This window comes from Bicyclus anynana, chromosome 21 (genome assembly GCF_947172395.1).
Source record: "Bicyclus anynana chromosome 21, ilBicAnyn1.1, whole genome shotgun sequence".
Classification (NCBI taxonomy): Eukaryota; Metazoa; Arthropoda; class Insecta; order Lepidoptera; family Nymphalidae; genus Bicyclus; species Bicyclus anynana.
Window position 1 is genome coordinate 8,938,807 of NC_069103.1, and position 13,980 is coordinate 8,952,786.

Genomic DNA, 13,980 nt, shown 5'->3' on the forward strand with positions numbered 1-13,980 from the left:
ACACTGCCAATAGGTATTACTAATAACGAATGCCTTCTATACCTACTAACCTAATTAAAACGTAGGAACAGTTGCCAGTATTCATTGAATGGATCTTTGATTATATATTGCGGTTTTTCAATAGACAGGTAAAAATTTTCAAGCATAGTTTTCGATTTATGGAAGAATGAAAATCCTTTTCCCTCTTTTATATCATCGTAATCAGCCGTTGGACGTCCACTGCTGGGCATAGGCAGTGATGTGCACTGCATATATGCAAAAATGCACTGCCTACCCTGAAGATTCGTTTCGAACCTGTATTGGTGAAGGAATTTTGGATTTTGTACAATTTGTAAGCATAGTGCCTACCCTCGTTAAAAGCCTTATGCACGCCACTGGGCATAGTTCTCTTGTATGGAGTTCCAAACAACACGATCTCGAGCCTGCCTGCGCCAGCGGCTCTCTACAACCCGGTTGATGTCAGTCCATCGATGGGTGCTCGACCAACACTGTGCTTACCGGTGCGGAGTCGGCATTCAATCAACTTGGGTATCCAACGTCCATCGGTTATTCGAACTATCCAATGCCACTTTAACTTCTGACTTTGGTTTTTCTGAAAGAATATCTACCAATATAACAAACATCCATTCATCTTCAGAAACGCGAAGATTGTCGCGATTCATAATCGTATTTTTTTAGTCTGCGCAACCGATATAAATGTAATTATTTCTACAACGATTTTTATCATATTTCTGGATATAATTTTTATAATTTCAGCTACCTCTATTTTAAATTTTGCCACACTTCCTTATTTAATACGTAAAGCTAATATTTGTAAATGATCAGTTGTCGTTCGTGTATGCTAATTAGGTTTAGTTTTACATAACGACACTTAAAATAAAGGTCCGCTCCATTTACAAGTCTATGAGGCTTGTCGTCAGACGAAGCTATTTAGGTTTTTTTTTAAATTTCGATTGTTATTAGTTGGTTTGTTGGTTTAGTTAGTCATTGCCCAAGTTTACACATCATTCTTGTTTATTTTGAAACCAGGCAATAGCGCAAAGTACATATCCGTAGGTTTGATTCAGTATAAAATGTACCTCGAAGATTCTTTAGCCTAGTAAAGTAGAGCTGTACCTACTATAGCAAATTATAGTGAAAAAGCGACTATTTTAGGGTTTCGTTTTTAGGTTATAATAATTGTAATTTTGGCTTGAAGAAAATAAAAAATATGCCTTTAATAGAGTTTTATTCCGCGTTGAATGGTGTACTCCCATTCTAACGATTTTTGGCAGGTTTGGCACTGCCAGACCAGATTAATCCTACCGTACTAATATTATAAACGCGAAAGTTTGTATGGATGTTTGTTACTCTTTAAAGCCACAACTACTCAACCGATTTGTGTATAATTTAACACGAAGATAGATATTTTCATCTAGGTAAAATCCATGGATCTCTTGGGATTTGGGAGAATCTGAATTCCACGCGGAAAAAGAGCTCCAGAGCTTTCCCTCTCCGGAAACAAACTTATGGAACTAACATGAGTTCAGATTTAACACAGATTAAATGATATAGTATCTACGATTGATTTTAGGGACAGAATAATGACATTTCTGGTTTTTATAGTAATGTTCCATATTTTTTTTAATGGCTCGGGTTCAAACACAAACACAGTGGCCATGGCAACGTATATCGAGAACACGTTTAATATCGTGTATGATCGCACAGTTTCGGGGAAATGGGGGTGAACTTGATCGCGTGTTGGCTGTCTGACTCGCGCCGCCCTTGAACCGGCGTCGTGGCGTGTTACACGTTTGTTTTCATAACGGTTTCGCATAAATGGATAGATAGATGTACTGCATTTGTACTGCTAGAGCCAATTCGTTTGGACCATTCAGCATTGAACGTGCCATTTCGAAGAGATCTTGCTATAAAGCAATCCTTGCTACTAAGTAGTAAGTGGCACATGACTGTATACTGTTTATTAGGACAGAATAAAAACGAAGTACTTAAATGGTTTTTGAGAGTGATAGCCCAGTGGATATGACCTCTGCCTCCGATTCCGGAGGTTGTAGGGCATGCACCTCCGATTTTTTAGTAGTGTGCATTTTAAGAAATTAAATATCACGTGTCTCAAACGGTGAAGGAAAAACATCGTAAGGAAACCTGTATACCAGAGACTTTTCTTAATTCTCTGCGTGTGTGAAGTCTGCCAATCCGCTAGTGCCAATTGGGCTAGTGTGGTGGACTACTGGCATTTTGAGATGGGACTCGAGCTCAGCGGTGAGCCGAATATGGGTTGATAATGATGATGATGAAATAGTTTTGAGGGATTTTAAAATTTGGTGTGAGTTTTGTTTTATAAACACGAATATTTCACTATTTTATTGTTTAATAAAGATTATTTGCCGTTTATGAATATTAAATATTACCCCTCCCCTTCAATTAGTATACCCAATTTGAATCCACGATTATTATAAAGGGGTAAAGTTTGTGGTATTGTACTCGTAGGGGTAATCTCTGGATCTACTGAATCGATTTTGAATTTTTTTTACCACTAGAAGCCTATGTCATTTGCGAGTGTCATAGGCCGTTTATCCCCGGGATTTATTCACGGAAACGGGAACTATGCGAGTGAAACCGCGTGACCTCGTTATCTAGTTTTAATTATTATCTAGTCTATCTAGAATCTAGAAGTGGGTACGATTTTAGTCCAACGAGCGTGATCGATCCCACGACGTCGTAGTTTTGAGTCCGTTTGCATAATCGTGCATCTTTCAATCAGGCAGATTTCAACAGAACATTTCCATCCATTCCATCTATTTATTCTTTAAATTTTCCTGTCAGTTTTAATTTCAATTTCAACTTAAAAATAGATTTTCCTCATAAAAATAAGCAACGATACACCTATTTTTGATGTTATCACAATATTATCAATGATAAAATGTGGAAATCCATCAAGTGTTAACAGAACTTCGATATCGTTTTTGGAAACATTCGATACACTTTCGTTTAATTCCGCGTAAGTCGCTTGTAATCCGTGGATGACATCACGTATTTGGTACTCGATACTTACTGTTTCTTGTAACCTGTTGTATGATAGACAGCGTGGTTCCAACTCTTACTATTTGTCGATTTTATTGTCCAACTCATTCGTCCGTCATTCCTTACAGAGAATCTGTGCTGTGTTATGCAGCCTAGTGAAAGTTAAATGCTATCCAATTCCGAGTTTGATCCAAAATCGATCTGAGAAGTGGGAGACTTCTACAAATAACTACCTACGAAGTAGTAGTAGTTATGAAGTAGAGTAACCCACATTTCTCGAAAAAATGTTTTTTTTCGCAATCGGTACTTATTTTTTTGACCCATCTATACTAATATTATAAAGAGGTAAAGTTTGTAAGTTTGTAAGTTTGTAAGTTTGTAAGTTTGTAACAATTTTTTGAAATGGGGTAATCTTCGGAACTACTGGACCGATTTTAAAAATTCTTTCACCAATAGAATGCTACGTTATCGGGGAGTGCTATAGGCTATATTTTATATTTCTATCATATATAACTACTGAGATATCGCGGGTTTTCTCTTACAGGTCAGACCGAAAAACTTACTTATTCGCATGCGCTGCCTCAACCATTGCATATAACTGAAATAAATGTATGGAGGCTTTTTGAACCTTTAAAAGTTCTACAAAAAAGTCCGCGACACCATATATCTATCTTTTATATTTTAGCAGATATAGTACCTTTAGTACTTTAATAAATTATTTAAATATTAAACTAAGGTTTACGTCATTATTTACACAACTAAACTTAAACCCTTATCAAAATAAATGATTTAATAATCACAAGGATATTATAGAGATAAGATTTGTCCTTTACAGTATGTTAATTAGTTATATAGTTTCGGAGATAATACAAAATTTCTGAAAGTCGCAGAAATGCCGCTATATGACGCCCCGCGGTTGCAATTACGAGGTTCCCGTTCTCGTGTGAATATGAGGACCAAACGTAGCCTATGACACTCGCAAATAATGTAGCTTTCTATTGGTAAAAGAATATTCCAAATCGGTCCAGTAGATACAGAGATTACCCCCGACAACCACACAAACTATACCTCTTTATAGTATTAGCATAGAAGTCGTTTGGGAAATTATAGTCTTTTGGTCATTGCACCACGCACAAAAGGCTGGACCAATTTTGCTGAGGGTAGGGATAGGATAGAGGTAGGGAATGGGTAGGATAGAGGTAGGGTAGGGGTAATTTAGGGAAAGTATAGGGTAGGGTAGGGTAGGGTACGGATAAGGTAGAGGTAGTGTAGGGTAGGGGCAAGGTAGAGGTAGGGGAAGGATATGGAACGTATAGGGTAGGGGAGGAGTAGGATAGGGGTAGGGTACGGGTAGGGTAGGGATAGGGTAGGGATAAGGTAGGGGTAGGGAAGGGTTAGGGTTAGCGGTAGGGTAGGAGTAAGGTAGGGGTAGGGTAGGGGTAGATTAGGGGTAGATTAGGGGTAGGGTAGGATAGGGTATGGATAGGTTACGGGTAGGGTTAGGGTAGGGTAAGGTGGGGGGAGGGAAGGGTTAGTGTTAGCGGTAGGGTAGGAGTAAGGTAGGGGTAGGGTAGGGTACGGTAGGGTTGGGTAGGTTTACGAGCAGGGTAAGGTAGAGGTAGAGAAGTTTACATCAATTTTTACGCGGACGAAGTCGCGGGCGTCCGCTAGTATAACATAATGCAATTTGATAGCTAATGAACCCTACTAACACCTCTTAAAGGGATCGCTTTGTTTTTCCAATGACCCTGCGTAGAACGTAGTAGGTAGGTACAAATTTTAGTTCTCGTTCTAGGTCATGTACCATTACTGATGCAGCAGGTCTGCTTTGTAGGTTTTATGGGTTGTGGCTTAACCATATTCTTTTCCCATCAATCTAGACATTGATGTTACAGAGATGAATATCCATATCCGTATCCTTATATCCAGTCACTTTTACAAGCTTCTTTTTTGTTCCAATAACAATGTCGCCTATTACCCTAACTACTTTGGCAAATAAAACAATCTGAAACTGAAAAAAACAATGTTGCTGTTGTGTGATAGACAGTATGGTTATAACTTTTGTTATTTTTCAACGTTACTGACGCATTTATGTAATTACTAGCTGACGTCGCGCGGTTTCACCCGCGTGGTTCACGTTCCCGTAGGAATATGGGGATAATATATAGCCTGCCTTCCTCGATAAATGGGCTATCTAACACTGAAAGAATTTTTCAAATCTGACCAGTAGTTCCTGAGATTAGCGCGTTCAATCAAACAAACTCTTCAGCTTTATAATATTAGTATAGATTGTGTGGGTATTACCTTTTCCCGTGAGTCACATATTATTCCTTGTCAATGATTTTAGACAGGGCTGTTATATTAAGACGTGATCGATTTCCGAATCCGGTAATTTTTGAAAGATTCTTTAAAATTCGACCTGTTATTAGCATGTGTTGGCTAAATGCAAATCTTAAAGTTAAATTACATCTGACGTACAATTACACTAAATAGTTTGCGTATCTTCGGTGACATGTTGCAATGTGGTTTACTAGAAATCAGTTTGGGATGAATGTTTAAAATAATAACTGTATTTGAATATTGTCTAGTATCAGGGTTTACTTTTCGGGAGTTTTTAATGAATAATGAATAATTTATTTGTTCTCCGCAAGAAACCAACAAATTAAAGAAGCAACACCACCCTGAGACGGCAAAATCAAAAATCTTCTCAGAGATGTTTTATTTTGTTGGGTAAAGCTATTCAGTTGTAAAGAGTCACAGTTGAGAATTGTAGAGACTAGTTTTACGTGATTCCATATTTAAAAAAAAAACTATATTAAAATAATAAATTTGTGTAATAATTGGCATTTATTTAACTTTGATTGCCTTATGGCTGAATTAATACTTGTCGATTTACATTAAAGCCGTTTTCCCAAATGCAATTCCTGTTCTTGTTTTGCCAGTCATCCTATTACTGTTTTATTGAATTGTTAAGTTACCTCTGCCGTTTATAAATGTTTTTCCTTTAGCAATATAAGAAGGAATGACTATCATAAAAATATTACTGGGTGGCGACATACTGTATAAGAGTTACATTTGTTGATTTGTTGTGTCCCCTTCAATGTAATTATTTGGCACTTCAGTTAGTTATTAATGTGTTACTTTTACTTTTATTATTCCACTTAAAGTTTAAGCAAGATAGCATCTACATTGCATCTTCTTTTTAACATCTACCTTACTCTAGATATCCTAGATTGATAGATGGTATTATCATCAGAATATTTTCATCATCACATCAGTCGATGATGAAAATATGCAGTGGCATCCACTGCAGGATTTATTATAGTCCTTCTGTAGGAACTCAAATTCACCCTCCTACATGATTTTCTCATGCCCTGTTTTTAATAAAAGCTGAGGACTAAGAAATATACCAACTTGGTATACAATAGAAGTAGATAGTAGAGGATACTTTCTTAACCGTACATCACCAAGCATCAACATCATCGTCAATGTGAGTTTTCTGAACCTTTACTAACCATTTAATTTATACTTTTTATATTATTAATCGATTATATTGCTATGGTTTTATTACGTTATATCTGTACTTGATCGTCATGTATTTTATTTAAAACATAGGGCATATCTATATTATAAATTTAGCGTTTGGGTTGGTCTTTCTAGTTCTAGTTTTGATTGACAATCGTCAATCGTTAGGGAAACTGTTAGCAAGACTAAACTATGGAAAGTGGCTCTAAACTATTACTATTCACCTCGTTTGTCAAATGTAGAACTAATTTATCATTAAACTGGACTGGATCACTGGAATTCAAACGACTTTGAAGGAATTTCCGTTTCACTCCGACTTCATTTCTCAATCCCATTTGGCAAACGTTTATTGTTTTTTATCGTAAATCTCAGCGTTTGTTGAATCAAAATATTTACACCGCGCGCGTGTCATGGAGAAAGCATTCATTGAATCATATAGTGTAACTAAGACTCAAGCGTGCAAAAAACTTTTTTGGCCCGCCAAGCGAATTGTTGGAATACTGTGTCGCATAGGACATTTCGGTACCGAAATGTGTTTTGCGCATGCGTTCTACGTTCGCCGCCGATCGTACAAAACCAGACTCGACCGGGCTAACTGACTCAGTGTGATATTAAACATTCTAGCTAAGCGAACGTATTCGATAGAAACCTACGCATGACTCATACTGTTATCAAGTAGTGTTAATGAATTGTCACGCCGCGCCTGAAGTTTTTTGGACTCTTTTCTTGTTTTGATACCTCACACGTGTTAGTTGTGCTCGATTGTTGTGAAAGCTGTCTTCATGTCTCAGCTGGTGCCGTACCACCTCCTCAGCAGCGAACAGGACGACAGTCTTATGTTTGCCACCATGTTCGAGTACCAGATGGACGATTACAATAAGCCAAAGGTAAGTTGATTGTTGTTTTGTTGAACGGAGTTGACTTGAACTTTGGGGTCGGTACATCCGTGTCGTGGCTAGTAAACAACTTTCTCGAGTTTGGTATAGCGCTAAATTTCTTTTAAAAAATATATATTTCCTTGTTTATTTCGTTTGTAATATTGTGTTGAATTATTTGAAAGGTAATTTTAAAACTTGGTTTTTAACCTTGACATTATGTAACGTCATTCTCAACATTACATTTGATACATATCTTGCTGTTATCTTTACATTATCAAAAAAAACTTATACTACGGTCGGCTATCACAAAAATTTAAAAAACTTTTATTATTAAATTAGTAAATAATATTATACTGTAAAATTTGATATATCAAAAGTGAAATAATATTGAGTAACAGGATATAAGTTGAAGTATTTGGTTTTATAGTTAAACATTTTATTTCATTATACGTACCCATTTATTTAGTCTGAATAGGCTGTCCTGAATCTTCGTTAGATGCAACTTATGTAGTTTATTATTCATGTTCAATTTCATTAGTTCAAAAAGTACATACATAACTAGCTGACGCCCGCGACTTCTTCCGCCCTTAGAGCTCCTTAATCCGGCCCTATCGCAAAATCCGTTCTTAGTGGATACCTACTAACTATAAACTACCTCCATGCCAAATTTAATCTTTGTAGGTACATCAAGCGGTTTTCGAGATTTTGTGATGACCTTTCGCATTTATATATTAAGATTAATAAACTAATGAATATATTAATAATTATATTTTGCATCCCTATATAATTCTATACTTTAAACTTAAACTCGAGATAATTTCGTAACAACAAGTTCGACTGTTTTCCACTAGATGGCGTTAGTTGTCTTCAAAGTTTTATGTAGTCCGTTGATAACGATGCTTTCTACTATCTGAGTACTGATAACATTTTTTTATATTATTGCATCATTTAATATTTAATATTAAAAAAAACAAGAAAGGTTTTATAATTCTACGTCATTTTATTTTTCATATTAATCTATTAATTCATTTAGAAGTGTTTTTATTCACTTTTATACTTAGTTTGTTTGATTTTACTCTTAAAATATAATTTTAATTATTAATTTTACAATATTCCTATATAATTAACGTCAAATTAATTCTTTACTTATTGTTCTTGTATAACTTGTGATTTTTATTTGTATATATTGTAAGCAAAGATCATGATCTTATAATAAACAAAATACCTATAGGCTTAATGATTTTGTATTCAACACTTAACGTAAAAACTAGAAACGTAACAGTTCGTGCCAGCCGATGACGTCACGCGTTGACGTCACGGTTCCCACTCTATCGGCCCGCATATTGAGAAGTTCTCAGAAGTCTGGCGACTGAGCGAGCTACTCAAATGAATTTATGGCAATCCGTATGTGCGATTCCGAGGACAGGTTTAACTTCTTTTTGTGGAACTAAATTGGGGTTTCCTTTTTTTATATAATTACGCAGCATTTTTTTTTTCGTTATAAACGTATTTTTCCTTATACCGCTCTATGATATTGAATTTCACAATAGGTGGTGTGATTTCAATCACGTAGCTATCTATAAAGGTGCAATTAATGTTTTATAAGTTTAGTTGTTTACGTTGATGCATATATTATTTATTTCATGGTTTGCAATTTATATTGCATTATAAGCATTCATTATCCCGTCAACAAATTAGTAACTAATAATTATCGATTTGTCGACAATAGCTGGTCTTGTAATATCAGATGTAGACCTTTATTTTTGTATATTTTATTAATTTCAAGGATCATATTTTTTATTAACTAATTTATATATTCAAACTACATAAAATGTACATTAAAAACTTGTATACGAGGATATACAACATATCTTAAGCTTGCCCAGTTTCCATGGAAATTAGTCCGTGTCAGATCGTCTTGTAACAGAATAATTCCATTCTTCACCACCTTCTTTCTTATTTCATTTCTGCTTTCTTTTAGTCTGCAAAAAAATATTCTTTGTTATATTTAACTTTTCTCAGACATTAGCTAATGTAGAGTACATGTACTTACCTAATAACAAAGTCACTAACCGCAGACCCTATTCGTTTGTATTTTTCAAACGTTTCGTTGGTTCATGAATGGAAATGTTGGGTTTTTCCAATGTGGTGTAGCGTAAACCTCAAGTCACATGCTACTTGACCTTTTATGTCATCATCAATTTTGTAAGATAGTCCTTGTCTATATAATAAGATAAATAAGTAATAAATGCTGTTTCAGTCACTTAAATCTCTCTAAATCTAAAACATTCAGTTAGGTTAGGTTAGGTTAGGTTACTCTACATAATAATTATTAATACTTTTTGTTAGTACAATGTTAAAGTTACCTCCTTCTTTAGGTAATTCTTTGTCATATATTATATACCAGACAGTAATATTTTACATCCATGTAACTTGTCCTTGGCCTTCCTTATCTACGTTTTCTTTTACACTCGACCAAATATTACACAACTAGAAAATCCTCGAATTTATTTAATAGGTTATGCCATCAGTTCTGACTACAGTTTCGTTGATTAGTGTAATTGCGTAACCAACTTAGCATTTACCATCTACGCCCAACGAAAAATAAGTTACACGGTCTCTGGAATTAAATGAAAATTAAACTGTCATGAAACCATTAGTAGATTAGACATCATGAATAGGACAGAATTGAATTTTGCCATTTGCCATTCTTTGTTCCCGTTTCAATTTGTAGTATTAGCAATACGAGAAACAACTGATCTTTTAAGATCTGATAAACGAGTCTATCAGTTGCGCAAGAGCCCAACCGGACTTGTCGATAGCCGCTTGTAGCCGCCGGTAGCGGTGTTAACCTTTGCGAGGCGAAAACTTCAAGTCCGGCTGACTTGACCTACATCGCGCTTGTGAAATTTCTCCTGCACTGTATTGCTTCCAAGAACGCACGTCCGCCTGGGATTCCCCACACGCTATGCGCTCGCGCAACAATTTTTTAATTGATTGTCCATGTTTCCTAAAATCTTTTATGATTTCAATATTGCACAGGTTGCTCTGTTTCATTGCTTTGGTTTTAATATTGCACATTTGCTACTCTTTTCGATTGCTTTGAAATTTTTTCTATATTTTTCTTAATCAAACAAGATTTTACTGAATTATCTTGTTTGATGCTCTTTACAAATTAGTGCAGAATATTTGCAAAATTTATTTTGTAATACCAAACAAAAGACTGTATTTAATTTTTTTAATAGTATTTTTCATATTATAGTAGGTATTAAACAAACATACGTCAAAGTTATTGAATTAGCCTGCAGGTGTTAAAATGATCAATGTAATAAAAGATTCGTGTGTTCCAATTCCTAGGTTTAAATAGTAACCTGATTATGATATGATTGGACTAACAAGTTGAATCGAGCAGATGGGTTTGGTTGACCGACACCTATTAAACGGTTGCAGCCAATAAAGGCCGGATGTGGACAATTTGTTCTAATTGTCGACGACTTAGAATTGACTACGGACCAAAGACCAGCACATTGTGAAGAAATTGTCAACTTTAATGACTTAGGCTGCTTAGACTAGTTAATTTTAACGAAAATTATGTCTGTCTTTATGAAAAATTTAAAAACTCATTAAAATGTTGGAATTGCTATATAGACTTTGGTAATTTGATTTTTTCGTTTCTCAGAAATATTATAAGCTTGAAGACAAAAGTAATCTTTGACCTTGCCATGCCTTCATGCCTTTTGAGCACACGATAAATAAAAGTATGCCATCATGAGATTACCATAGTTATTATGTATTAAGTAAATAATCTTTATTGTGTATGTGATTCGTAGAAATCTCCGTGAGTCATCGGCGACTTAGCCAAGTCGGAAGTAGGCATCAAACGTTACCTTTTGTGACCTTGATTTTTTAAATGTATTTATTAGTTTAGATGACTGTACCTAGCTTGTTAATTTCTTTTTAGAATTCAATTAGGATGTATATTCTCTGTGAAGAATAACCTTTATTTGAGATATTTTTCAAATAGAGATTTTATATCGTTAATTTTGGAAATTTATTCAAGTATTTGAAATTTATTTATTTAATTTTTTTTTATTTAATTTATCATATTTATGTCCTCTGAATGCCATCATTGTACCTACACTCAATTTTACGACAAAGAGGCATACCAGAAGCCCCAACAATAAAAATAGCATCGCTCATAGCGAAGCCGCAAATAATAAAATATTTAAATAGTGGCTGGAAAGTGGTAGCCGTGGAAGCACCATAAACTTAGTCGTCATTTAAGTAGTTGCACGAGTCGTAACAATAAAGGTCGGAATTGACTTCTTTATTGCCTCCGTCGAAGATAACTTGACCAATGTTATCCATTTTGGTCCATTACATAAAGTGTTGTCCATTGTCTCCCGTACAGATTTCTCTGTTTTCTTTACAAGTTACAACCCGAAAGGCCCTTACAAATCTTAAGTGATTGTAGACCGCTAAAAGCTCTTTGTTATTAGAGAAAATACTCGACGGTGTCCGAGAGAGTTAATTTTAAATTTGTTCAGCGAATAATTACAACTCTCATTATTTGATGCTTTGTTAATACTTAACCTGAATAAATAAATGATTAATTACTTTGTTTTAATTACGTAATAAAACGTTTATATTGTTTCCAATGATTCTACTATATTTGGTGTGAAATAACCTCGTGGTATCATATTTTGACCATTTTCCTATGAAGTTTGATCTTGACGATGGTATTCTTGTAATTAAAGTAAAACAATTTTGTTCTAAATTAAAAATTATTCATACTCGTATTAGCTTGTTTAGAAATAATTTATGCTGACGAAAAAATTTGTCTTTGTAGCAGTAGAGTTCAGTAGTTTGTTAATCGTCTCATTAGTTTTTTTAAAGGAGTGTACGCACAATGTGGCTTTTTTACATTTAAAACTATTATCCATACAAATTGGAAATTATGTACGGTCATAACTCAGGTCTCACGGTTTGTCAGGCTTTGTTGGTCGCAACGGACGCTGAGTTGAGTCTGCGCACTCCCCTGTCAACAATCACACCACCCACGTCGATCTGACATGTCACTCTATCTTAACATTTGTCCATTTTTATCTTTTTACATAATTGAGTGATAACAAATATATTTATAAGCCTCTATGACTCGACAAAATTCATTTGTCTTCAAAAGTTTGACTATTCCATTTACCATACCAGCACTGCAGTAATGACAAAGCCTTTTCCTTATTTAATTGTTTGTACAAGATTCCATATATGCTTAAACCATTTAAAAAAGTATTTTTATTATATCATTATTATTCTGGTTAAAATCAATTATCTTTGTTATTATTTGTCTTATATGTATTATTGTAAAGAATGTGTCTACAACGGAAAATAATGTTCTCACACATACGTTTTTGTACTTATCATGAGATAGGTTATCCGTTTATTTTATTAGTCACTATGCGGTTTGTATTATTTAATAATACAAACAAAACGATCGGAGATAAAATGATAATGCATTCCTGGTATTTGTATTCAAATAACAAATACCAAACATCATTTTACATCTAGAAGGTCAATTCGCATTTGATTGATGCTCCCGGGTTCGTGCATTTTAGTCACGCCCGATTCCCAGCGGTCAGACCAACGCAATTGGAATTTTAAATAGCCTTACAATACTACGACTTTTGACTTATGGTTTACAATTCTATGAAACCTTTGCCTATTGCTAATTTTTATCCCATGCTCGCTTCCCATTGTTTGGTTTCTAGTGTCGGTACTTTCAGTTACTTTATTCTTTTGTTATTTTTTATGGCACATAATAAACATGTTACGGGACAGTACCGCAAATATTTGTTAACTTGTCAGGCTTTAACGGGATGTCATACAAGTTTAACAATTGCGTCCCAAGATTTTGGTAGGTCCCTAAAGGTAGTAACGGGTGTCGAGACGGTCGGTGTCGAGTGACTCATAGAGCTGGTATGTAAAGCATTTGCCGGGCATACAAAACATGCCACCGACAGCTTCTGATCGTTCGACATTAATTTCGTAAAAACTTTTTGGAAAGGCGTTTCCAAAAAAAATTTAATGGTCTTTAAATTGCAACAAAGGATTACTCGTCGTGAACTTCGTTCTCTTTGTTGCATACAGCAATAACAATTACGTCACAAATAATAAGCATGTTCATGCACTGATATTTACAACAGCTGCTAAGTCCTTGTTCCGATTATGGTCATGAATCGTGCTTAAGGCTCCGCAGATTACTGACATTTTCCACGTTTCCGCCTTGACTGCCTTATTAAAGGATGTCATACTTACGGCAAACGCACGTGCGTTTGATTATTGTTATTAAGTTCTACGTTATATTTTACTTGGTTATAATAGAATTCAACAAAGCCCTCATATGGTGCACAATGGATTATTGCTATAAACTGTTTGTAAGACAAAAATGCTATTACGCACTCTTGTTCTATGTCTGTATTCTTGGGCTAATGGTACTTGACATTCTTACCTTACTGCGTAAGTAAATTGTTTCTACTGCAGTCGTGGAATAAAGGAA

The 13,980-nt window shown here is 35.0% G+C and overlaps 1 protein-coding gene across 3 annotated transcripts in view; it reads left to right on the plus strand.

Annotated features, from left to right (window-relative positions):
• The window catches only part of LOC112058375 (transcription factor kayak), a 65,133-nt gene that overhangs the window by 7,767 nt on the left and 43,386 nt on the right, over nt 1-13,980 (plus strand). The window contains exon 1 of one of the 3 annotated variants that reach the window (XM_024099158.2): nt 7,156-7,436. The exons of the other annotated variants lie outside the window; for them this stretch is intronic. Coding sequence (XP_023954926.1) covers nt 7,332-7,436 — 105 coding nt within the window. The 5' untranslated portion in view covers nt 7,156-7,331. Of the gene's footprint in view, nt 1-7,155; nt 7,437-13,980 lie in introns of those variants that run through there. 3 annotated transcript variants of the gene reach the window in all.